The 25,272-nt window shown below is 40.5% G+C and overlaps 1 protein-coding gene across 1 annotated transcript in view; it reads right to left on the reverse strand.

Annotated features, from left to right (window-relative positions):
* The window catches only part of ALKAL2 (ALK and LTK ligand 2), a 28,669-nt gene extending 5,019 nt beyond the window's left edge, over nt 1-23,650 (reverse strand). The window contains exons 1-5 of the mRNA XM_072143481.1: nt 23,013-23,650; nt 22,618-22,890; nt 12,677-12,730; nt 11,394-11,477; nt 6,984-7,057 (exon numbers count right to left, since the gene is read on the reverse strand). Of these exons, the coding sequence (XP_071999582.1) occupies nt 6,993-7,057; nt 11,394-11,477; nt 12,677-12,730; nt 22,618-22,870 (456 nt within the window). The 5' untranslated portion in view covers nt 22,871-22,890; nt 23,013-23,650 and the 3' untranslated portion in view covers nt 6,984-6,992. The remainder of the gene's footprint in view (nt 1-6,983; nt 7,058-11,393; nt 11,478-12,676; nt 12,731-22,617; nt 22,891-23,012) is intronic.
* Nucleotides 23,651-25,272: the final 1,622 nt, after the last annotated feature.

The following is a 25,272-nucleotide window of genomic DNA, read 5'->3' on the forward strand; positions in this document are numbered from 1 at the left end:
TTGATAGCGCTTTATAGCTGCCGGAGCGATGCACGATAAGAGCATTAATTACTGTTCCAGCGATAAGGGCGGATGTGGGAAATAGCTTTGAGGATGTGGAAACAGGATTTGGCTTGGGAGTGAATATGAGAAATGATGGGCAGGACGAGTAAATATAAGCAAAGACTGTGGACACATAACCTAGGAATGATTTATTACTGCTGGGGTAAAATACACTATAGACAGTCCCCGGGTTACATACAAGACAGGTTTCTTAGGTTGGTTCTTAAATTGAATTTGTATGTAAGTATGGATTATGTAAGTAAATTGGATATTCACAAATCATGGGAGCAAGTATTATTAATAAAGATTTATTACAGACGCCTTATAGCTGATCATTGCTGTCTGGGACTAAAGTAACATCCAGAGACTTCACCAGAGGTCACAGTGGGCAGAGGGGTCCGCCTGTAACTAGGGGCCATTTGCAAGTTCAGTGTCGGGGACTACTTGTATTGTAATTGATTTGTCTCTCTCCAGCATATCTTGACATGGTCTATTTCTGATCACAAATTGCACTGCGCTACCAGTAAAGAATCTCCCCCTATGACAGTTTCTACATACAATATGTAGAATGTGATGGTTACCTGCATAGTTGCAGTGTCCACCCTCACCCAAGAAATCTTCTTACATCTCTTCCTGCTCTCTGTACACAAGAGACATTTCAGGACCTTTAAAGGTCTTTCAAAGGTCCTGAAACTGCAGATTTAAAGCAGCTAGAAAGGACTCATCCTCTATTTCCGAAGAAGCTGATTCTAGTACCATCTAGGAAGTGAATTCCAGACTTGTAGGGGGCTATAATATTGCTGCTAACGATGGATAAACTAAGAGAACAGAAAACGAGCTCCGTTCTATCTTTAGTGGCCGTGTCAAGTAACTGCAGCTCAATTCACACAATGAGAGCAAGGCTGCACTGTACAAAGAACGGAGCTGTTCTTCTTCTTCCAGTCTGGACTATGGAACTTCCAAAGGCATTTGCCATCAGACCTGCGTATTAACGAGGCAATGATAGCGTTATAGGATGATTTGGGACACTAAACTACTAGTCCATTAGAACTTGTCCAAAATCACCCTGGCAGTTTCCATTTAAAGCGGGTTTTCAGGAATTTTTGAAAACTCCATTGAGGACCAGGGCAGAATGGGACATCACTTCTTCTGACCAGTGGACATAACTTTAGAAATCTCCAGGTACAAGGAGGCCACTCATTGGCTGCAGTGGATCTCATGACCCCAAGGGAAGAAAACTGGAAGAAATCTTGAGTAGTTTACGCTTTTCATGAATCCCATACACTGTACGGCTGCTTTATAACTTCCATATTTTCTGAACAGAAACCACAAGCGCGTGGGGGCCCAATACCCAATGTCATCACTGTGATACATACTGGGCCAAACCCATTATCTTGACAGCGCTCAGGTATAGCGGCGGGTGGTGGCGCTCATACATTGCTATATAAACAAAGCAGGCGATTATTTAATATTTTAGCCTTTGTAATGCTAGAATCCTGTACATGAAATCTTATCTACAGACACATTAATGTTTTTATTGCTTGATAACAACACTCAAAGGTTTGCTGAGAAAACAAACTACACCTTTGTATGGTTTTATAAAAGTTTTCCATATTTTTACTTTCCATGATTTAACTCCTTCCTGAATAACAGCTTGAGATTTTTTTTTTAATTGCTGGGGTGTGCAGTCTTGGTTTATCTGGGAGAGACTGTATTATTGTGGTGGCCTTTAGCTTATGTTTTAAATATTTTATGCAAAATATAAAACAATATATATATTTTTAGAACAGTTATTCTAAGCTTTCTTTTTGTACTGTTTCTGTTTCACACTAAATAACTCGGGTCAGTGTTATATATAGTCTATGTTTAGATCTATATAGAGGTCATTGGACAGGGAGGGGGAGGAGATAAGCTGTGACATCATCTATTGTCAGTAGTGATGTAATGATGGGTCAGTGTTATCTATATAGAGGTCATTGTACAGGGAGGAGGAGGAGATAAGCTGTGACATCATCTATTGTCAGTAGTGATGTAATGTTGTGTCAGTGTTATCTATATAGAGGTCATTGTACAGGGAGGGGGAGGAGATAAGCTGTGACATCATCTATTGTCAGTAGTGATGTAATGAACGGTCAGTGTTATCTATATAGAGGTCATTGTACAGGGAGGAGGAGATAAGCTGTGACATCATCTATTGTCAGTAGTGATGTAATGATGGGTCAGTGTTATCTATATAGAGGTCATTGTACAGGGAGGAGGAGGAGATAAGCTGTGACATCATCTATTGTCAGTAGTGATGTAATGATGGGTCAGTGTTATCTATATAGAGGTCATTGTACAGGGAGGGGGAGGAGATAAGCTGTGACATCATCTATTGTCAGTAGTGATGTAATGAACGGTCAGTGTTATCTATATAGAGGTCATTGTACAGGGAGGAGGAGATAAGCTGTGACATCATCTATTGTCAGTAGTGATGTAATGATGGGTCAGTGTTATCTATATAGAGGTCATTGTACAGGGAGGAGGAGGAGATAAGCTGTGACATCATCTATTGTCAGTAGTGATGTAATGATGGGTCAGTGTTATCTATATAGAGGTCATTGTACAGGGAGGAGGAGGGGATAAGCTGTGACATCATCTATTGTCAGTAGTGATGTAATGATGGGTCAGTGTTATCTATATAGAGGTCATTGTACAGGGAGGGGGAGGAGATAAGCTGTGACATCATCTATTGTCAGTAGTGATGTAATGATGGGTCAGTGTTATCTATATAGAGGTCATTGTACAGGGTGGGGGAGGAGATAAGCTGTGACATCATCTATTGTCAGTAGTGATGTAATGATGGGTCAGTGTTATCTATATAGAGGTCATTGTACAGGGTGGGGGAGGAGATAAGCTGTGACATCATCTATTGTCAGTAGTGATGTAATGATGGGTCAGTTATCTATATAGAGGTCATTGTACAGGGTGGGGGAGGAGATAAGCTGTGACATCTATTGTCAGTAGTGATGTAATGATGCTATAAATTCATTGATGTAAATGAGGTGACTGCTGCAAAGAATTTTCCTACAATACTAACACTAGGTTACAGATATGAACTCATCCGTGCACGATCTACTCTGAAAAGTAAGTTGGTTTCTGTCTCTCTCCACCTTTCTTCTATCACCTCTGGTTATTTTCTCTCTTGGGGATGCGTTTGTTATCTAATTTAATTACTCAACTTCTAATAGTTTAAAAATAATAATGTACATATTTAATGCCTTTGATTTTCAATAATGAAGCATCATTTAATAATTTAGAACAATGGAAAAAAAATTATTAAAACCAACGCTGTGCCAAATATGTAGAAATGCTGTCCCCTAAGGCGGCTGAGGAGAATTAATATCACACGTAATTGATATTAATATTTTATTAGCTTTCACTACAGATTAGCACAAGGTGTGGTGTTGCCGAGTAACCAAGCGAGGAATTCCATTATATAGCAAATAAGGTTTTTCCACCTCACAACATCTGTGAATGGAGTGAAAGCCGCGGAGACATCATTAAGAGGGAATAATCCAGTCAAGGAATGCAGAGACAGGGCTAGGATGACCTGGTGGTCACCATATAGCAAGTAGAGCAGTCCCCACCATGTATCCCATACTATACAGATCAGTACTGCCCTTATATCTCAGGAGTCCATCAGCAGATTGTCTGTCTCCTTAGTCTTCACCATCTATGAGGCTACTGATAGTTCTATATAACTACAGTAAGGCTAAATTCACACTAACGTGTGCCCGCCATACAGTAGCACAGTGGGCACACGTCGGAGCCGGGGAGAGAATGAGGGGATGAGCGCTCCCGCCCCTCTCCACACAGAAACATGGGGCACGTCGCCATATTCTGGGGAAAGATAGGACATGTCCTATCTTTCTCCCGTCTGCGGAACGGTACGTTGCCGCACAAGGGAACCTGACACCATAAAAATGCAGTGTACAGGCTGCATGATATAGAGCAGGAGGATCTAGGAACATTTTCAGCAGGTGCAGATTGTACATAGTGTCAGGCAGCATGTTCCCAGGTACATAAAGACCCTTTGATAAGCTACCAGCCCATATGTTAGGGGCACTTTAGCACTGGGTGGCTAATAGGACATTGCTCAGGAACAGGTCATTCTAGGAATGTCAGGTCTTCATAAAAGACCCAATAATGGACTTATGTAAAATGTCAATCTTTGAGGCCGGTCGCATAATGAATGACTTAGAGCTTATTCCTCTCTACCTTTCTCAATGTCTATAATCTTTGGGGGGTTTTTTATCTTTGAAAAGGTTTTTGTATGTTTTGCTTCTATGGAGATAAACGTCTCTGGAGAAACTCATCTGAGGACAGATAATGGAGATTTATGGGATGAGCGAGATAGCAATCTACTAATGTATTCAATTACATTCACAAAATGTGCGCTCATATACAAGTCTGGTTATTTGAGGACATTCCTACAAATTGTGTGCTGCTCCTGAACATGTAGCCAAGATGAAAACGCAAAACTATGAATGAGAATGTGACTGTGTCTATGCCCTAAGGATGTGCCTTGTACTCAGTGATACTCAATCTTCTGCTCCCCTGGTGGCACAGGTACCGCCTAACCCTCCCTAGGAACACTAAAGTCATTCTTGTAGGCTTAACTTTTATGACTTACACTTTGCACTCCAAATGACATGTCTCCATTTTCCATTAAGGGGTTTACTGCTATTTTTTCTACTTTTTTTTTGTATTTAAACTTTTTTTCATACTGTATTTCTAGACTTCCTACTTGAACCCTAGGGGGATTGATCACAGATCCTGCAATGGAATTCATGGAACATTAGGGTAGGGTCCTGGCCAGGATGCAAGTGGATGGTGCCCATGCGCAGCACTCAGAAATTTCCATCAGCTGCATAGAGGTTAATGGAGCAGAACGGTCATGTGAGGCCGTCTGCTCCATTAGTCCAACAGACCCCTCGTTTTTGCAATCTGTGGGGTTCTTATAACTGTGACCCCCACTGATCTCCCGTGGATAGGGCCTAACTTTAACCCCTTTAAGTGCAGCCATTGTGTTTGGTGACCGCACCTAAGGGGTCAACTGACACAGAACCCAGGTGGGTATTAGCTGCATAATGCAGCTGGCTGATACCTACTATGTATGGATTATACACAGACAGCTCTGCTAATTTTATTCACTCACACACAGCACTGCTACATCCAATCCCACATACAGCTTTGCTACATACATTCTCTCTCACACACAGCTTTGCTACATCCATACTCTGACACACACACAGCTACATCCATTCTCTAACACACATACAGCTCTGCTTCATCCATTGCTCACACAGCTCACACAGGCACTTTTTAGCAAAATTATTTTATTAATTATATTATTAATTATTTTTCATTATTATTAGTCTTATAATCCAAAAATATGGTATGCTTAATCTCACATGCAGAACTATTTGTGGCAAAAAGTCAGTAAGTAAAGGAAAAAAAATAATGTATTAGATGAGTAATGAATTATAGACAGGGGTTTCCTCTCTCTCTGATCTGTCTATTCTCTGACAAGTGTAACAGATACTCTCATCATTCTTATGTAAGTGCCGCATTGACACCTTCTTACTCAATGACTTCCTTATATATCACTATTCCGGGCCATTAATAGATTTATCATCAATCCAGGCATCAGATATATGCTGTCAGCAGCTTTACACAGCGTACAGAGCCTCTAAAGCCATTGGAAGACTTCACATCTAGCATCAGGCTTTTGTATATTGTCTATTTTGTATATTTATTTTAGCTAAAAGAAAAGAAATATCCAATATACATTTTGTACATTCTTTATAGATAATGCACAGAAGAAAAATAAAATTTAGAATTTTAGTTAGAGAAAATCCTGTCTTTGAATTCTACCATACACCAAGTACAGGTTTTGAGACACTTAAAGGGGTTGTCCACTTACATCAAATAATTACTACAGGAAGCTTCATTGTTTACTTGTTTTTATCATTGGATAAAAAACACTCCCAGGACATGTGACATCACAGAGATGCATGGCTCTTATATCCTTGGTCTTGATATGTCACACAGTTGCACGGTTCATTATATATCTCTGGTCGTGTGATGTCACACGGTTGCATGGCTCGTTATATCTCTGGTCATGTGATGTCACACAGGTGCATGGCTCATTATCTCACAGAGAGTATAACAAGCTGTGCACCTGTGTGACATCACATGACCACGGTTATAACGAGCCATGCTCCTGTGTGACATCAGTGTCGGCTTCAGGTTTCAGTAGGCCCCTTGGCGACAGAGCCTCAGTGGGCCCCTTTGCAGTGAACTCACATGGCGCCATTAAACATTAAGAAACTAAAACAGTCTCCTGTTCCTTAAAATATTACCTAGTTTATCATTCCAAACAGCCTAAGATGGTCATTTTATATACAGCCCACTAATGGCTATTTTATATAAGCCCCCTCTGACACCCTGTGGATTCATTAGACACAGCCCCCTCACCTCCTATGGATTCCTTATATACAGCCTTAAGTGGGCCCCCCAGCATCTCTGGGCCTTGGCACTTGCCCAGTGCTGACACTGACCCTGTGTGATCACATGATCATGAACCAGTTTTTATCCACAGGAAGTAAACAATTACAATTACAATGTATTATGTTATCTAGAAAACCCATGAGGAATTGATATAGAAAGTACATTGGAAAATTGTATCAATTTTCAATACACAAACAAAAATCAATTATTTAAAGTGGACAAGCCCTTTCATGAAATAGAGGTAGCATAAAAGTGACTCCTATACTGTATATATAACTTTATCACCATGTACATCCAACCACATGCAGTCTAGTGCTACAAGTGCATCTTTATCTTGGTTACAAATCACAAAAAATGGCTTTACAATGAAACTAAATAAGACTTACTAATTCCTGTTATCCGTCCATACACATTGGACTGACCGCCAATCTGGTGAGAAGCCTTGCGCACCTCTTGTAACCTGGCGAAAGATGAAAATGACTTTAAATAATTTTCTGAAACTGCAAAGAACATTTGTTTCTACAATATAGTAACACACATTTATAAAAGGTTTTCTTTTTGCCAAATAGTTTAAAGTATACGTAATCCTTTTATCAGTAATCCAGTGCAGATCCATGAGGGCTAACACTGATTCTGGTAATTATGTGACCAAAAATTGGCATTTTCCAGACCCTCTTCTCCCTGCAGTCTTGTTTAGAGTTTGCTGCACACTTTCAGCAACCTCTCCATTGACTGCCATTTAAGCAGACAACGCAATGAGCTTCTGTCTTGTTGCTAGCAAGAGAGAATTCACAGAAATGTCAGATTTATAAATGCAGATCAAGAGGGAATGAGGGAGGATAATAAGAGCCAAGTAAGTGGAGAAAGAAGCAGCTTTCTCAGATTTTCTTCAAGACACAGAACCTGCAAAAGCTGAAAGGAAACCACCAGACACATTTCCATTCATAATGTGACACTTAGCAAACTGTAATGAGGGAGCCTTTTGGGATTTCATGTTACCTATGGGTTGACCAGCATTTAATCTCCCTAAAGGTATCCTTTAAATGAGATCTATCATCAAAATCAAGCATGGATAAACCCATTGACAGTTACTCACAGATCCAGGCACCCCGTCCCCTTTAAAAAAATATATATATATTATACAAACACATCATATGATATAAACACACAATAATATACTTATATATACAGTATATAGACATACAGCATAAACATGCATGCAGTATACACACACCACATATACATACATACAGCACCATATTCACCCATACAGCATATACACATCACAAATACACACACATACAGCAAATATACACATATGCATACAATATCATATATAGACATGCAGCATATACACGCACACACACATTATATACCCACCACACACATACAGCAAACATACATTTCCATATACATTTATACATCAAATACACACCCAATGCCTCAGATACTGGGGACCTCCCACACTGTGCTGCTACCACTGGAATTACGCCCCAGACTGTGGTAATCTTCTTAGTTGTTATGCATGGCCGCCTTCCTATTTTCAAATTATGCTAATGGCTGTTACCGGAGCACTTCCATGCTCTAGCTTCACAGGCTGTTAGACTGTCTCCCCCTTCCCCTCTGCTCCTCCACAGTCTAACAACCTGTGAATATGCAGCTCAGAGGGGCTCTGGTAACAACCCCCTTCTGGCTCATTAGCATACTTTAAGTTGATTTTAGAAAGAAGGAGGCCATGGATAATACATATAAGAAGATACCACAACCGCGGTGCCTGGATCTATGAGTAAGTGCCCCTGGTTTATCATGATGGATTCCGATGTTAGATTTTGTGTGTGAGGTATCTATAGCCCATATATGAAAACCCATTTAATACAAAACATGTATGAACAAATGTCATTCATTTAACATCAAGACATTATAGCAAACATAATAGAAGAACAAAGCAGAAGGCCTAAGGCTAGCGTATAGACGAGCACCCGGGCCTGTTTCCCAGCATTGTCTATGCAAAGTCATTAATCAATGCGCAGGACTCCTACTGGATCCACGTGAGTTTCCTAACATCTCCATCATCTAGATGTAATGATAACCCTTCATATCTAAGTTATAACCAAATCAAGATGTTACAAGATGTGAGACAATCCGCAGAGTTCTAAGAACCATGAAAGACTTCCATGAATTTGGCAGGTTGTGTTGTGTCTTGTTTAGTTTTATGAGGTTATACATTGCTTTTTATACTTTGGTTACAACATACCAATATGTCTTTCTTTACCCGGGATGAGTAAGAACATAGAACTACCAGAAATTACTATTTTTTCCCATTACTAATGGTGATCTCCTATGTTAGAAGGGTCAACTGGATGGAGGACTGGAAGATGCTCAGAAGAATCTAGTCCTATAATTGTTTTAATTAGAACAACTTGAATATGGTCACGTGACCATTGTAGCCAATCACCATACACTGTAGACCCCCAATACAGCAAGGAATTGGCTGCAGTGATCACATGACTGCAGTGGGATATCATTGATCAACTAGAAAGTACAGACAAGTGGACAACCCCTTTAAAGGGGTTCACAGGGATACAAATATCGTTAAGCATAGGTTTTGAGTTTCAAATTGGTGGGTCTTTAAGACCCAGCACCCCTAAAGATGAGCTGTTCTCAGCTGCTGATACAAAAATAATGGAACAGGAAGCAGACAGCTCTGTTTCCTGTTTTGTGGCTAAAACGAGACACTGCAGCTTACTTTTCCAATCTCCAAATGAATCGGAGATGATCTGTAATAACCTAGCCTGACCACTACAGAAAAACAGAACAAAACCCCTTCAATACAGAGACTATACTAACTATAATAAGTTGTTCTCTAAAGACTTCCCATTTCCCTTTTGCTTAGATGGGTTATAGAGAAACACAATGATTATTTATCCAGTTATTATCTTACTCTCTAATGTCTTTAAAGGGATTCTACCACCCACCCAGCGTTACAATCTTCCAGAAGCGTAGTCTAAAGGAATGGGCTCTAATTTCCAATATACCTTTATTATTTTGTCAATTATGCCATTTCCAAGATATTCCCAGTTTAATCTTTATGCTAATGAGGTACATAGTTTGTGTCTTCAGCACCCAGAACACTACTATTCCCACCTAAATCACCACCCTCTTCAACCATTGTGACCCCCAGGCTTCTTGAGACAAATATCTTGCTTATCTGACCACGAGAATATGAATGCAGGCAGGAATAGCAATGCATTGGGAGCAGCAACTGCCTTATTAGCATATAGAATAAAATGGGAATTTCTCAGAATTGACATAAAAGACTGAAAGAATAAAGGCCTGCAGGAGGTAGTAGGCCTAATGTCACGTTTGAGGACAGGTCCTCCACTATTCAGAAGGATTTGTTAGAAGTGTAAAGGAGAATGCTATAAGAAGTTACCATACATAAATGTAATAACACATATTTTCACTTTTTAGGACCAACTTTTTGTGCTTCATTCCAATAACTTGAGTAATCATGAAAACCTCAACAAAATCTTAATGCTCTTACAATAAATTATACCCAAATAAACCTGTAAATTATCCACTTCCTAGAAAAATAGTAAAATAAACCTAATTGTACTTGATGGAAAGTCATTGCTTATGCAAATAAAATTGCCCTCTGCTTAGTAGGGAGTAATTTATCCAGGTTGTGCTCCAGCCATCTGTGATCATTACTGGACTTAATCCATACAATACTACAACACTGCGCTTTAATGTCTGCATATACATAACATCCCATCATTAGGCGCTGCTTACTCAATGCCAAAAATAGAATGGAGGTTATATTTAAAGGAAAGCTCCACTTTATGGGAACTTTTGTAAAGGAATTTTTTTATAATATATACAAATTAATTGTTTGTTGATCTAGACAGCCTTGGATGTAAGCAGTCTATTTGGCAGTCAGCTATAATCTTTTTCTAAAGAATTGGCTAACATATTGGGATATCTTGGTAAAATTGTGATGTGCACACCTTGGATTTGATTCATCCAATATATATATACAGGTGGTCCCCTATTTAAGGACACACGACTTACAGACAACTCATAGTTACAGACAGACCCCTCTGACCTCTGGTGAAGCTCTCTGGATGTTACTATAGTCCCAGGCTGCAATGTACAGCTGTAAGGTGTCTGTAATGAAGCTTTATTGATAATCCTTGGTCCCACTACAGCAAAAAAATGTTTAACCTCCAATTGTCACTGGGGTCAAAAAAATTTTGTCTGGGTTTACAATTATAAAATATACAGTTTTGACTTACATACAAATTCAACTTAAGAACAAACCTCCGGACCCTATCTTGTACGTAACCCGGGGACTGCATATATATATATATATATATATATATATATATATATATATAGGATAGGTGTTCTGTAGGTTTGTTCTTAAGTTGAATTTGTATGTAAGTCGGAACTGTATATTTTATAATTGCAACCCCAGACAAAATATTTTTAGTGTCTGTGACAATTGGATTTAAAAAATGTTGGATTATCATAAGAACCAGAATTAACAATAAAGCTTACCCAATCCACCCAGGGTCAACATCTGTGAAGAGTTTGTATGTTCTCTCTGAGGGTTTCCTCCGGGTCCTCCAGTTTCCTCTCTCACTCCAAAACATACTGGTAGGATGATTAGATTGTGAGCCTCATTGGGGACAGGGACTGATCTGGAAACTCTGTGCAGCGCTGCCTAATCTGTGTGCACTATATAAATATATAAAGGAATTATTATTATATATGTACATTTTTTTCTCACTTACGTGCTGGAATGGTGCAATCTCTTGTGCTATTGTAGAGTCTTCGAAAGTGTTTATTGCAGTTTGGGCTGGTGAAAGATAATCGCCCTAGAACACAGGAGGAGATGAATGAGTAGCAATAAATCTTATATTTTAAGTAAAAAAAACGGATACTATGTACAATCTGCTCAATTCATCCTGCTCTATAACATGCCCCCTTCAAATCACTTACCGTATTTTTCGGCCTATAAGGCGCACCAAAAATCCTTTAATTTTCTCAGAAATCAAAGGTGTGCCTTATAGGCCAGTGCACCTTATATATGAACTTATACAGAAATGTACTACAGACAAGATGTAATGTACATTTACCAGTGTTTAATAGCTCCATCCCCAGAAATTTCCTGCACCTTCCCACACAGTATACAGGGTCCCTAGCTCCTGAAGTGCCCTGGCACCACAACTAACATTGTGCCCATCCTGGCCTCCCCTAGCACGGAGAGACAGGAGCTGCCATAGTGCCGACCACGAGGCAATCATCATCAGTAAGAAATCCCCCATACCACAGGGGAAAGAGAAGGAGCCACAGGGAATCCCTCAGGAATAACACCCTGGCTGAGGAGGGAAGGAGAAGGGGCAGAGGGAGACCGCTTAACCCCTGCTGCATCACCCTGCATTAACCCCCAGCAGCCCATACCTCTGAGATCGGAGCTCTGTGACATGCTGAAGACAAGTTTCCCGGGAAGTGTAGCTGGCTTGAACTGTGCACAGGTCTGCCACCTGCTGGTCATTTTTAGGTACTGCATTTGATCCTGCGCCTTATACTCCAGTGCGCCTTATATATGAACCTAGATGTCTTAGCAGGCATTTATTAGAGGTGCGCCTTATACTCCGGTGCGCCTTATAGGCCGAAAAATACGGTATATGTTCAATGTGCTCAGCTGATGCTGCTCTATAAATTACTACTTTCAATTTGTTCAGCTCCTTCTGCTCTATAAAAAGATGCCTGCAGATAGGACACTGTGTCTGCTCAGCTCCTCCTGCACTATAAATTAGTACCTCCAATTTGTTCAGCAACTCCTGCTCTATAACATGCTGCCTGCAGATAGGACATGGCATACAATCTGCTCTGCTCCTCCTGCTCTATAATATGCTGCCTGCATAAAGGACAGTATGCATATGGTGACTGAACTGCTTGTACATTGTGACAGATTATTATGGTGTTATAGGACATTTACGATATAGACAAGTAATAGAGATAATCGGTAACATAAATGTTGTCTTCTGACCATTGCAGCTGGAGAACATACCTGTTAAATGCTTTAAAAACTTCTCTTTCATTCGAAGGTCTCTGGGAACTATTTCTAGAGGGAAATAAAGACAACACACATAAGATTTGCAGAGAACAGAACAATTGTTCTGCAGAGGGCTGAATGTACATGTGAAGACGTGACCTCCTGATTGACAAATCAAAGTGGTGGATATTAGACTGTGCCAAAGTATATAAGACAGTGAAATCCGGGCCTCCAAACTGCTAAGCTGGCCTGATCCATTAAATACAATCCTTTCACAGTGTGTTTACTACACCCTCCCGTTACTGCTGCCGGCTAAGCGCAAGGATGAAAGAGCCAACTCGGAGGTATAAACACAAGTGATACCGTGCCTGGTATACATAACACAGCCATGTTTATTTTACTATCCTAATGTACCACAAATGGGCTGGATCCACCACAGAGTACCAGCAACTTACAGGAAGCGTCTGCTCAAAAAACGTGAGAAAGAACGAACTATAAAGTCAAGACATAACTAACCAACTAGCCAAACCTTAACCATGACCCAACCTGAGTAGTTACCAACCTTTCTAATGTTCTCATACACTTCCAAAAGCTCTTGGTCAATGGTTTTTTCTTCTGACAGTTTCTATTACTACAAGTACTGGACCGGCATCCATGTACAGTGGGTATGGAAAGTATTCAGACTCCTATAAAATTTTCCCTCTTTGTTTTATTGCAGACAATTGGTAAGATCAAAAAAGTTCTTATTTAGCTCATTAATGTAAACTCTACCCCCATCTTGACAGAAAAAAACAGAAATGTAGATATTTTTGAAAAACTAAAACATCAGTATTCCGCCCCTCAGTATTGAGTAGAAGCAGCTTTGGAGCTGGTGCAGCCAGGAGGCTTCTTGGGAAGATGCTACAAGTTTCTCACACCTGGATTTGGGGATCCTCTGCCTCTTCCTTGCAGATCATCTCCAATTCCCTCAGGTTGGATGCTGAACATTGGTGGAAGCCATTTTCAGGTCTCTCCAGAGATGCTCAATTGGGTTTAGGTCCGGGCTCTGGCTGGGACTGTCAGGAATGGTCACAGAGATGCTCTGAAGCCTCTGCTATGATATTTTAGCTGTGTGCTTAGGGGCATTGTCTTGTTGGAAGGTGAACCTTTGGCCGAGTCTAAAGACCAGAAGTCTGGAAGAGGCTTTCATCCAGGATCTCTCTGTACTCAATTGCTGTAATCTCTCCTGTCCCTGTCCCCATAGCCTGATGCTGCCACCACCATGTGTTACTGGATTGCATTTGGCAGGTGATGAGCAGTGCTTGGTTTTCTCCACACATAGCACTAAAAATGAACACCAAAAAGTTCTTGTACTGAGGAGAGACTTCAGTAGGCACACTCTGCCATAAAGCCTCGAATGGCGGAGGCTGCAGTGATAGTTGACTTTGTGGAACTTTCTCCCATCTCCCTACTGCATCTCTAGAGCTCAGGCACATTGATCTTGGACTTCTTCTTTACCTCTCTCACCAAGGCTCTTCTCCCTTGATTCCTTGATTTGGTTGGACAGTCACATCGATGAAGAATTGTGGTCATCCCAAACTTCTTCCATTTAAGGATTATGGAGGCCACTGTGCTGCAGAAATTCTTTTGTAACCTTGACCAGATCTGTGCCTTGCCATGACATGCACTGTGAGCTGTCAGGTCTTATATAGACAGTTGTGTGCCCTTCCTAGTTCAGTCCAATCAGTTGAATTAAACACTACTGGACTCCAATGAAGGAGTAGAACAATCTAAAGGAAGATCAGAAGATTTGTTTTTTTGTGTCAAGATGGGGTTCAGAATGTACATTAATGAGCAAAAGAAGTACTTTTCTGATCTTACTATTTGGTTGCAACGAAACAAAGAGTGAAAATTTAAAGGGGTCTGAATTCTTCCCATACCCACTGTATTTTCAGTGGGAAGAGGAACAAGGGATTGGACATAGTAAAGTTCAAAATGCCCAATTCTCCTTTCCTAAACATCATTTTTCTAGAGAGAGATGGTTTGTCCTACTGATATAGGAGGTTTAGGTGTATATTATATATATTTTATGTGTATGGGGCCAGTGATTCAAGAATGTTAAGGTAATCATTATCCATATAGTTACAATGGTAGACAAAACAGTACATGAGCCCTTGTGAAGGGGCCCAATAGGGGCCCCTTGTTATTCCCCATTTTATCATAAAGAACCATCCTACTTTCTCTGTAACAATCAACTATCTACTTTACTTGTTGGCCAAGAAATTCATTATCTTTTTCATAGACTCCAATAGACAATAGGAAGCTACATTAGGGCGACAGCAGGGCCACTTACACCTTTGGCCCCTTCTCTTCCACAGCAAATCAAACAGTGGTCCTGAAGTCTACCAAAATATAATCCATCAAATCCTATTGGGGTGGTTATCCTCTGGATCAGTTCTAAGCCGGAAAAGCTGACCAGACATTTAGGTATCTGTTACCCAAATGCTCATGCGTGTGATAATTATTTCTCTCTTTGCCCTTCTCAAAAAAGTTCCCTTGTTTTGGCTTAGCATGTTCTGAATGAGGTGAGCTGATGTCAGTCCCATTTGTGTGACGGACAGCAAGGTGTGGACCCACTGTGTTACTAATCGGTTTGGCCATTTGGCTGATCCTAAGGCCATGATCCCGGTGATCCTCTGGTGTCAACTCACAATGTTGGTGAAATCCATCCTGAGTGTTACAGAAGGTGCTGATGTCTGGCACCAAGGATCAGGCCAGCACATGGACAATGGGCAATCTGAAGTGAAGGCAGTCAGAATTTGAAATTTGAAAAGTTCCAGCTATAGGTCAGGCAGAATCAGAAAATGCAACAAGCAATAGCTTCCTTATATAGTGCACAGACGTAGAAGGCCTGGAGCAGATTGAAAGTCCTTTAGATTGTTAAAGGTGGTCCAACATGGGGGAATCATCCAGAAAAAACTGCTTTAAAGGGTAATGTAAAATGGTCATTCTTTTCCCTTTCATTCCCTCTACCATCGAGGAGAGTCAAAAGACTGCATCCAGTAAATAATCTCCTACATATAGCTTAGATGTCACTTATGAGCCTCCAGGGATGTGTCATTGGCCATTCTTCGCTACTTAAAGATATTTTGGCGGCCAGTTTCCTTCATCTACAGTGATGAGAAGACCCGTAAAGTTCAGGTTTGACCGAGTTCAGCAGAACCCAAAATTCCTGAACCAGTACCCGAAACCCCAGCATCATGGCGTTAACTGTTTTAATGCTGGCAGCCTTTTAAATCAATGCGGCACTTGCACATAACATTGATTTAAATGCCACCGTGCTTTGTTGCCAGCATTTACACAGTTAAAACCTGCAATCGGTGCCCGTAACCGTGGCAGGCGTTATCAACAGAGTTTTTGAGACCGAAACACAGACTTTGTTCTGCATGGACAGAGACATTGTGGTTCGGTTCAGGTCATCACCTTTTTTATCAACAATTAGGAATAGCAATGCGGCTCAGTGATGGCAGCTAATGTATTAATAGTTTGTGGGCAATAGTATTAGGCACAGATCAGAATCAATAAGCCGAGCCCCTGGCTGAGCCACCATATTGATTTGGTGGTTAAATAGAAAAGGGGGTTGATGCTCTTTCAAAAACCGCAACACCTTCACCTATGAATTGTGTCTAGTGTTGCAATTGTAAAGCTCAATGGTGTTGGTGTTGAGTGCTGAAAGATACAAACATATAATACTAATGGTGGTATTATCTGGTGAGCATTCAGCACACATATTGAGGTATTCTGTTACTTATTTATTTGACCTGAAAACCCCTCTAAAGGAAACATTGTAAGATATACAGCTAGTGACAGGTCTATTTAGAGCCCTATTAACTAACTGACATCTTTCTTTTAGCTAAAATAGTTTTCCTCATATATCCGTAAATCAACTTTATCGTATATTACCAGGCATCGGAGGGGGCGTGTCCTGCTTGGCCGGCCCCTCCCATCTACTCCTCCCCATGCCTTATGCCTCCTTATGTCATGTGACCAGGGTGATGCTATCTATAGGCCTTATACCCTTTACATTTGCAAAATATCCCTTATGTATATACTGTATGTAGTTAAAGGGGTTATCCGATTATAAAAAGTTACTTATGGCCGGGCTGGGGCGGGCTATTTAAAAATAATAAACATGGACTTACTTCGTGCGGCGCTGCTGGGGTCCCGGGCCGCAGTCCATCTGATCTGTGCGCGGGTGCACAGGGAGCTTCCTGCCGGCTGGAACACTGAGAGATAGGGACGGATGGGAGGAGCCGGCCACATCGCGGACCGGAGGGTCCCTGTGCGCGGCTTCTGTGCGCCTGTAAACAAACAGTGGCACGGATCAAACGGACCGCGGCGCGCGACATCGGCTCCGGAGGAGGTAAGTACACATTTATTATTTTTAAATAGCCAGTTCCAGCCCGGCCATAAGTAACTTTTTATAATCGGATAACCCCTTAAAAATTAGTTGACAGTCCCTATGTACAAGGAGGCAGAGCAGGGATTTATGGAGACACTGAGCTGTCAGTCACAGTAAGAGGTTCCCTAGCAGCCTGAAAGAGGAGAAGAGTCAAAGCCGGGAAGACATAATTTAAAATTATGCTAATGAGTCAGGAGAGCTTTTTGGGGTGTTACCAGATCTTCTCTGCGCTGCAGCTTCACAGACTGTTACACTTTGTAAGGAACACTTCCCCCTCTCACTGTGTGATGAAACTTCCTTTGCTGCCATGAGATTACATCAGGCAGCGGGAGGAGGAAAGTGCAAAAGGGGCAAAAAGAGAGGGTGAGTCATTGTAACAGCCTCTGAAGCTGCAGCATGGTGAGGCTCTGGTAACGCCTAGCATATTTGAAAAAGTTGATTTTAGAGGGAAGGAGACCATTGATAACAAATGTAAAATATTACCACAGTCAGGGTGCCTGGATCTGTGGGTAAGTGTCCCTAGATTATCATGCTTAACTTTCATGGTAGATTTCATGTAGATGTAGGACATATCTACAGGATATGCACAGACAACTCTCTATTTGGTCTAGTGGTGGGACAGGGTCAGGAGACCCCATTTCAGGGGCTTGCCTTTTTCAGGTACTGTTGGCACATCTAGTGGATATGTCAAATATTCTAAAGAAGCAAAAGCCCCTTTAAATACAACTAAAAAGTAATGAAATTACTAATAAAATGGATACAAACTAACGAGTGCAACTAGTCTAAAGATAACCATAGAGAATAGATGGAACACTACAGGGCGGCTATGCTATAGCTATAGAAAAGCTTCAGCAATCACATATAGTATGTTATAATATGAAGCCTAATGGCAGCAGAAGGCAGTGCAGCTACATGAGCAGTGATGATCTGGTGTAAGACACTGTCATGATCCATCTCATTATAAGCTGCGGATTCTCTAGTTAATCGCGCCCCTGGGATATATCACTTAGTTTCATAGAAATACACATTGTAATATGTATCATGTGGATCAGAACGGTGACCTACCAACCCGGAGGAAAAGAACACGATCATGGAAATGTAGCTCTGCCCATTACATAGCAAAGAGGAAAGACAGAAAAAAACTGTTAGAAACGGGAAAATTGGCGCGTATCCAGCTATAGGCAATACAGAAGGTGCACCCACACATGGGCAACTTGGTGTCACATTAACGATAAGAATTTCATTTTTCAGATGACACAAAATTGTTGTTGTGTGATCAACAGAACCAGAGATACAGTTAAAGGGTTTGGCCACTTAACGTCTTGGATTTAGTATTGTGTATATGTGTAGGGAGCAGGATATTTGGTAATTTACCAATATACATCTAGTAGTAGTTCTGCTCTGCTTTCTTGATATCGAAAGTGAAGCCTCCTGTTTTTTACCTCATCAGCCAGACATTCATGTGTATAAAATGGCCGCAGATGGAGGGTTGTGTGATATCTAACTGTCCATGAACAATTACCCTGCCAGGACCTTGATCTTATATTCATGGCTACTACTATAAAGCCCTGGCAGGGCGATTGCTGATGGACAGATAGAGATCACATGACCCACCATCAGTGGCCATTTTATGCTCAGGAATACGATACAATACAACTTTATTGATCCCCTGGGGGGGGGGGGGATTCTTTTGTACACAGTGTTCAGGTATATTGTTACAACAGATATGGATACAGCACGGTTATATACAGTTACATAAACTAAGACTACTTGTTGCTTACATGCTTAATGTTCTTATTTACATAGTCCGGCTGATAAGGTAACAGACAGGAGGCTTCACTTTACATATCAAGAAAGCAGTGCAAAACTTTTTATAGATGTATATTGGTAAATTAACTAATATCCTGCCCCCCCCACACACACATTACAAAAAACATGAGATAAAGTGGCCAACCCCTTTACATACACTGTTGAAAAAGAGAAAGATCCAATTCCAGCCAATCAGCAACTTATCCAGTAGCATGAAAATTGTCCTATGCGTTGGTGCCATGCAAAGCAATGAATCGCCATAGTAACAGACTGCAAGCAAACTCTTTGTAGTCTGATCCAACAGGCTTTGGCTGGCATAGATTTAGTTCCTTTGCAATGTGCATTAAGCCTTAGTTACCTGCCTCCCACAAGCAAGTTCAGTTTGGGAAATACGACAAGTATAAGGAGTTTCTCAGACCAAACTTGCTCGTGGGCAACTGGGTAAATGCAGTAGACTATATATAAAGCCGAGTGTATGTATGTGTGTCTGTGTGTATGTGTGCACCGTCCCCTTTACAATCACCAGATTTTGCACAGCCACCCTCTTTGACTCAGGGAATATCATAGATTAGGGTTTGAGCCAAAAATTTTTACCCTGTGATTTCCAAAATACACTTATTAACAACCATTACAGGAGCTATTGTCTGCTGCTGCTGTGGCAGTTGGAAGCTGAGACGTGATTGGTTGCTATTTTGCCTCAGGTCATTAATATGAGCTCTGAGCTGTGATTGGTTATTATAGGCAATGAGTATAAGACGCTTATGTGTGAGATAAGATGGAGAGGGATACAGAGATAGGGGGAGATTTATCAGAAATGTCTGAAGTACAATTCTTCCAGTAGCCCATGGAAACCAATCAGAGATCAGCTGTAATTTTTATAAACAACTGTGCAAGAATGAAACTTGAGCTCTGATTGGTTGCCATGGCCAAGTAGAGCAGTTTTCCTCTGACACTTCTGACAAAGTGACAGTCAGAGACAGTCACTGAAAGAGACGGTTAGAGACAAAGAGAGCGTCAGAGAGAGAGAGAAAGTCAGAGAGAGAGATAGATGCATATAAAATATTTTTGGTTAACCCATTCTATTTTGTTATAGGTAAGAGCAGTTATTTCCTATCCCGGGGAGCACCAATATCATATATTTAGCATTTACATGTGGTGACAGGTTCTTTTTAATACTTAATAAAATTTTTACTTCAAATTGTAAATGTTTTTTTCAAATAAAAGTTGATATATTCTTCATTCACATGAAAGTCAGAACTCTTCTGGGTTCCCTCTACCTGAGAACAGTGCATTCTGGGAACTCTGACTAGTCATAGGACAGGGGGGTATGTGAAATATGAGGACCACTGTGAATGAACACTATACGGCCCCCCTTGCACATCATAGAGCACCTTCCCGTACCTTCCGCTCTATCAATCCTACATAATTGGTTTCAGTTTCTAGTATCTTGAGAATGATCAAACAGATTTGGCTACAGTCTAGTATCTAAACGACACAATAGCCGTGCTACCTACCGCATGTAAGTTTGTTGCTTGGCAGCCATGTACACATACTAGGGGATTGCCAAGAAGCAGAACGCTTGCCCAAACTAGATAATACCATGTATAATAACTTGCATCTGCTATAGATTCATTGCAGCTCCTCAGACTATTCCTTTATATCAGATAACCTCTTATAAACTATTAGTATCTATATCACTCTAGTTATATCACAGGACAGCCAGGACAACATGTAGCTCCCCAGCCATCCAATCAGGTTAGATTGTAAGCTCTTCTGAACAGGACCCTCATTTCTGGCTATGTTATTGTTCTGTAATGTCTTAATATGTCTGTATTTGTACTCCATGATCTGTACAACACTACAGAATACGATGGCGCTATAGAAATAAAGATTTACTATTTGGTGGCAGCCTGTATTATGCCAAGTGTGAACAAGTATCTGGAGGATAAAGTGTATTAAGCAAACATTTAACTAAAAGACTGTTTCTATACCCCAGTACAGAAATATTATAGTAGATACTCAGAGAAGTGACTAAGTCCTGCTTTACATTATGCAGTATGTGATCCTTGTACAGAGCAATATGCCTAATACATACTTGGCTCTGTAAGATAAATCTGACACAAGGAGCACTTTGTATGTACAAGCTGGAGCATGTGATGCTAACCTTCTATCCAGGTATACATAGCCGCAAGGACCAGCTTACACAACACATGGGTGATGCCAGCTGTGCCACCTCATCAGCCATACCCCCTATCTTGTAACCTATACAGCATATCAGCTCTCAACATGTTGGGTTATATACAGGACAGCAAAACACGTATATCTACTAGAGGATTTAATAGCTAACACTCACAAGTGCATTTTTAAGAAATGCCCCCGTTAGAGGTGCTACATATAATATGTGTAGTGCACCTTATCATTCACTGCCTGTTCATACTATCTGTCTATCTATGATAATTCCAGGAAATGTTGGTAAACCTGCTCAGTCATATGAACCTGAGCTAAAAAGAAAAAAGGAAATGAAAACTGTATGCAACAAACTCCTAAGCTCCCTCTAGTGGTGGCTAGGGGCAAGAAGAATTTGTAAAATCTGCCCAACTACTGGATAAATATTAAGTCATTCATCCTTTAGTCCAAAGATACCATCACGTTATAACATGGATCCCAAACAGTCATCCTCTAGGAAGCTCCAAAAAATATATGTGATGAGCTTGTTATCTTGTTTCTTTTTTGTATTTCAATAGCAAGTCATGAAAACTTCCACATTTAGTAGCAAGTCATGAAATACATAAGTATAGCAACAAATCTAAAACTAGGCAGCGCAAAAAGTTTAAATACACGTGTAGCAGTGCTCAGTTTGCTAATGTAGTAGTCATGAGTTTGCTTTCTTAGGGTTTTTTCTATATTTCAACAGCAAGTCATCAAATACAGATATATATATATATATATATATATATATATATATATATATATAATATAGCAACACACCTAAAACTAGGCACGTGTAGAATTGCTTAGTTTAATAATGTAGCACTACTAACCAGTTGGACTCGGTGTTTTTTCTGTATTTCAATAGCAAGTCATGCAAACTTTCAAAAGTTTCAGAAAGTAATGATCTCTCTCATATATTATATATATATATATATATATATATATATATATATATATATATATATATATATATATAATTAATTAATTAATTAATATGGCAGCAAATCTCAAACTACAAACTGAATTAACAAAAAAAATGTTAAATATCTCAAGAAATCTAAAACATTAAGTCAAACACAAAAATATATATGCATACATATATCAAAACTAAATAACCTAAAAAATCTAAATTATATATATATATATATATATATATATATATATTTCATATATTATATATAAAGCTGAATCTATAACTATAAATAAACCTATAATATAACAATAAATTTAGAAACCAAAATCGGAACACAAATGCATAAGAAAGCAATAAATCTCAAACTAGAAAATCAATCTATAAATAATTTAATATTAAAATATCTCAATCAATCTAAAATTGGAAACCAAACACTTAAATAAATATATAAAATAACAATAAACCTAAAAGTAAATAGCAATAAACAAATGTATAATAGAGAAATAAATAGAAATCTAGGAACTAAATACATAGTATCACATAATGTATGGAAGATACAAAAGCAACAAGTAAAGTTCTTACCTACTCTCTTCTCCTGGTAAGCCCCATATTCCACATCCTCCTTGTCCTCTGCGTAATAGTCTTGCTTGGAAGGATATTGCACCCTGTTGTCTTCTATATTATTATACTTTTTAAAGTCTTTGATGATTTTCATGATAAAATTGAGCAGGTTCTTGTCAGTCAGGTTGCCGGAGTCAGTCCTGCCTTTGCAGCATCCAGGGGAGAGTAATAGAAGTAGAACAACCAGCAGTGCAGAGCACATAATATCCCTCATATCTCATCCAAGTGGAGCTCCTTGTGGTGGTGGAAGAAGGAGAAGAAGAGGAAGATAAAGTGCACATGTATCAGTATGATAAAGCTGCAGCTCAGTGTGGGTCATACACACTCACATTACACTCACACCTGCATAGTGTTACCTGATCTGCAGCTGGTACTGGTCCCTGTGCCCCCTTGGCTCCTGCTGGTAGGGATGAAGTTTGCACCCTCAGTGCCAGATGACTCTTATATAGAGTTTAGCTTGTCCATGAGGTGCTTGCAGCTTCTAATATTCAATGTGGGAGGAAAAGTCAACTTGGGAGAGTGAGTGTTGCAGGCAGGCAGGCAGGCAGGTCCCCCTGATCTTCAGCTGGGCAGGCAGCACTTCTTATCCTCTCTCATAGCAGACGTAGGAGCTGTCCCTTGTGGCTCATCTCATGCACCAGCCTTTAATTAGCAATCCCCAGGAAAATCCATTGCTGGATTCCCATCATCATCATCCTCATCATCACACCTCATGTGCAGGAGGCAAGTCTTCTCAGAGGTCTCATTTTACACCACCAGCCTTTACCAGCAGCAACTTTACTTCAAGGAGAATATTACAGGAAACCATCTTCTCACTCACAACATCTTCTCCAGATCCATAACCCTCATTCCTGGAGATGCATTAGCCTAATGCTGCTGATTGATGAGCAAGTTCCTGCTGCACTCAGCTCATGTGCCACCCTGGAAGGTGGCAGGGGCACCCAGCTCTTGTGTCCCACCCTCCCTGTGTCAGGGCTATAGGGGAAGGATGCAGAAATCTGAGCTGCTTGAACTTTTCTATTTGCTTTAATCTGTGTGTGTTTACCACTCCCAGCCATGAGTAAATATAGCAGAAGATGGTGGTTTGTCTGGATTTCAAGACAAAGGGGGTAAAGGGAAAAATCTGGGAAAGAATGAGGGTCAAGCATAAAGGGGGCACTTAGTTATTCTTCCCATTACTTAGATGCAACAGTTAAAAAAGTCATTAAACACTGACACTCAGATCACTACAGGTAATTCTCTCTACTCTGAGGACACACAGTGGTGGATATTGGTACTGCAGGGATTTTTTTTTTTATTAATTGCTGTAGTTAAAATGATTAGAGTCTAAGGTGGTCTGTTTCTTTAAAATATTGTGATCCTCAAAATTCTACAAAATAAGTTTCTTATTACTCTGTATAAAGCTTTCTCGGTGTTGCTCCTGCTAGAATTGTATACATAAATTGACAATTGGTTGTTATCATTTAGTGTTGTACCCTGACAACATCTAATCAATGCTGCCAGGGCTACAATATGGGGCTTATCTACTAAGGGTCGCGGATCGCACTTTTGGACTGTTCACAGTTTTCTGGATTTGCGCAGCTTTGACCGGTATTTAACAGGTGTTTGCGCTGGGATTGTGTCAAACGCGTTCGGTTTTGGTGCAACTGCGCTGGCTTCCATACCACAAAAATCAGGGGGCATACCGTCGGCTGATCCGACTGATTCGGACTGAGCGCAGGATTTAACTTTAAAATTGCACTTACATGCGCCGGGAAGAAGATGGTGCACTCCGGCGGACCTGAGCGGGGAAGTGACACACGCAGGATATCGGGCGCACGATCTTAGTGAATTGCGGCAGAGTGCATTATCATTGGACAGTGCACTTTTGTGAACACAGTCACACTAACTTTCCCTGATAGCGGCCCTGGATACATGTGCATGCAGTTTGCACTAGAAAGAACGTATAGGGGGAAATTTACTTACCTGGTCCTGTCGCAATCACCGATTCGGACGTTCCGACGAGGATGAAATCCATGAAGATTGTGCGCTCAAGTTCCTGCATCCGTCGCTTCCCCGCTGAGGTCCGCCAGAGTTCACCTTCTTCTTCCCGGTGCTTGTAAGTGCATTGTCTTGCGACACAATTCTAAATGTTAAATCTTGTGCGTTGTCCAAATCCGTCGGGTTGTCTGATGGCCACGCCCCCGCTATTTCTGTCGCGTGCAAGCCGGCGCCGATGCGCCAAAATTCGAACACGTGCGCCAAAATCCTGGGGCAATTTGGCACAAAACGGAAATCGCCGGGAAACCCAACGAAAATGTGCTCCACAGACCCTTGGTAAATGAGCCCCATAAAGTCCGACAGAAAACTGGCGCAGCTTAGTAAATGTGCATTCCCCTTCTCAATAGAGTGTTTATACAATCACACACATTTATTCACTTGTGCACCATTTATATGCTTATACATACAGTTCTACACTCATACACACACATTTATACACTATTACATTCACACATGTATGCACTCATTCATACACGTACACATACAGTGTATACACACATACAGTGTATACACATCTTATACACACATACAGTATATATGCATAAATACACACATACCATATTTGGTATGTGTGGT

The sequence above is a fragment of the Engystomops pustulosus genome, chromosome 3 (genome assembly GCF_040894005.1).
Source record: "Engystomops pustulosus chromosome 3, aEngPut4.maternal, whole genome shotgun sequence".
NCBI classification, from domain to species: Eukaryota; Metazoa; Chordata; class Amphibia; order Anura; family Leptodactylidae; genus Engystomops; species Engystomops pustulosus.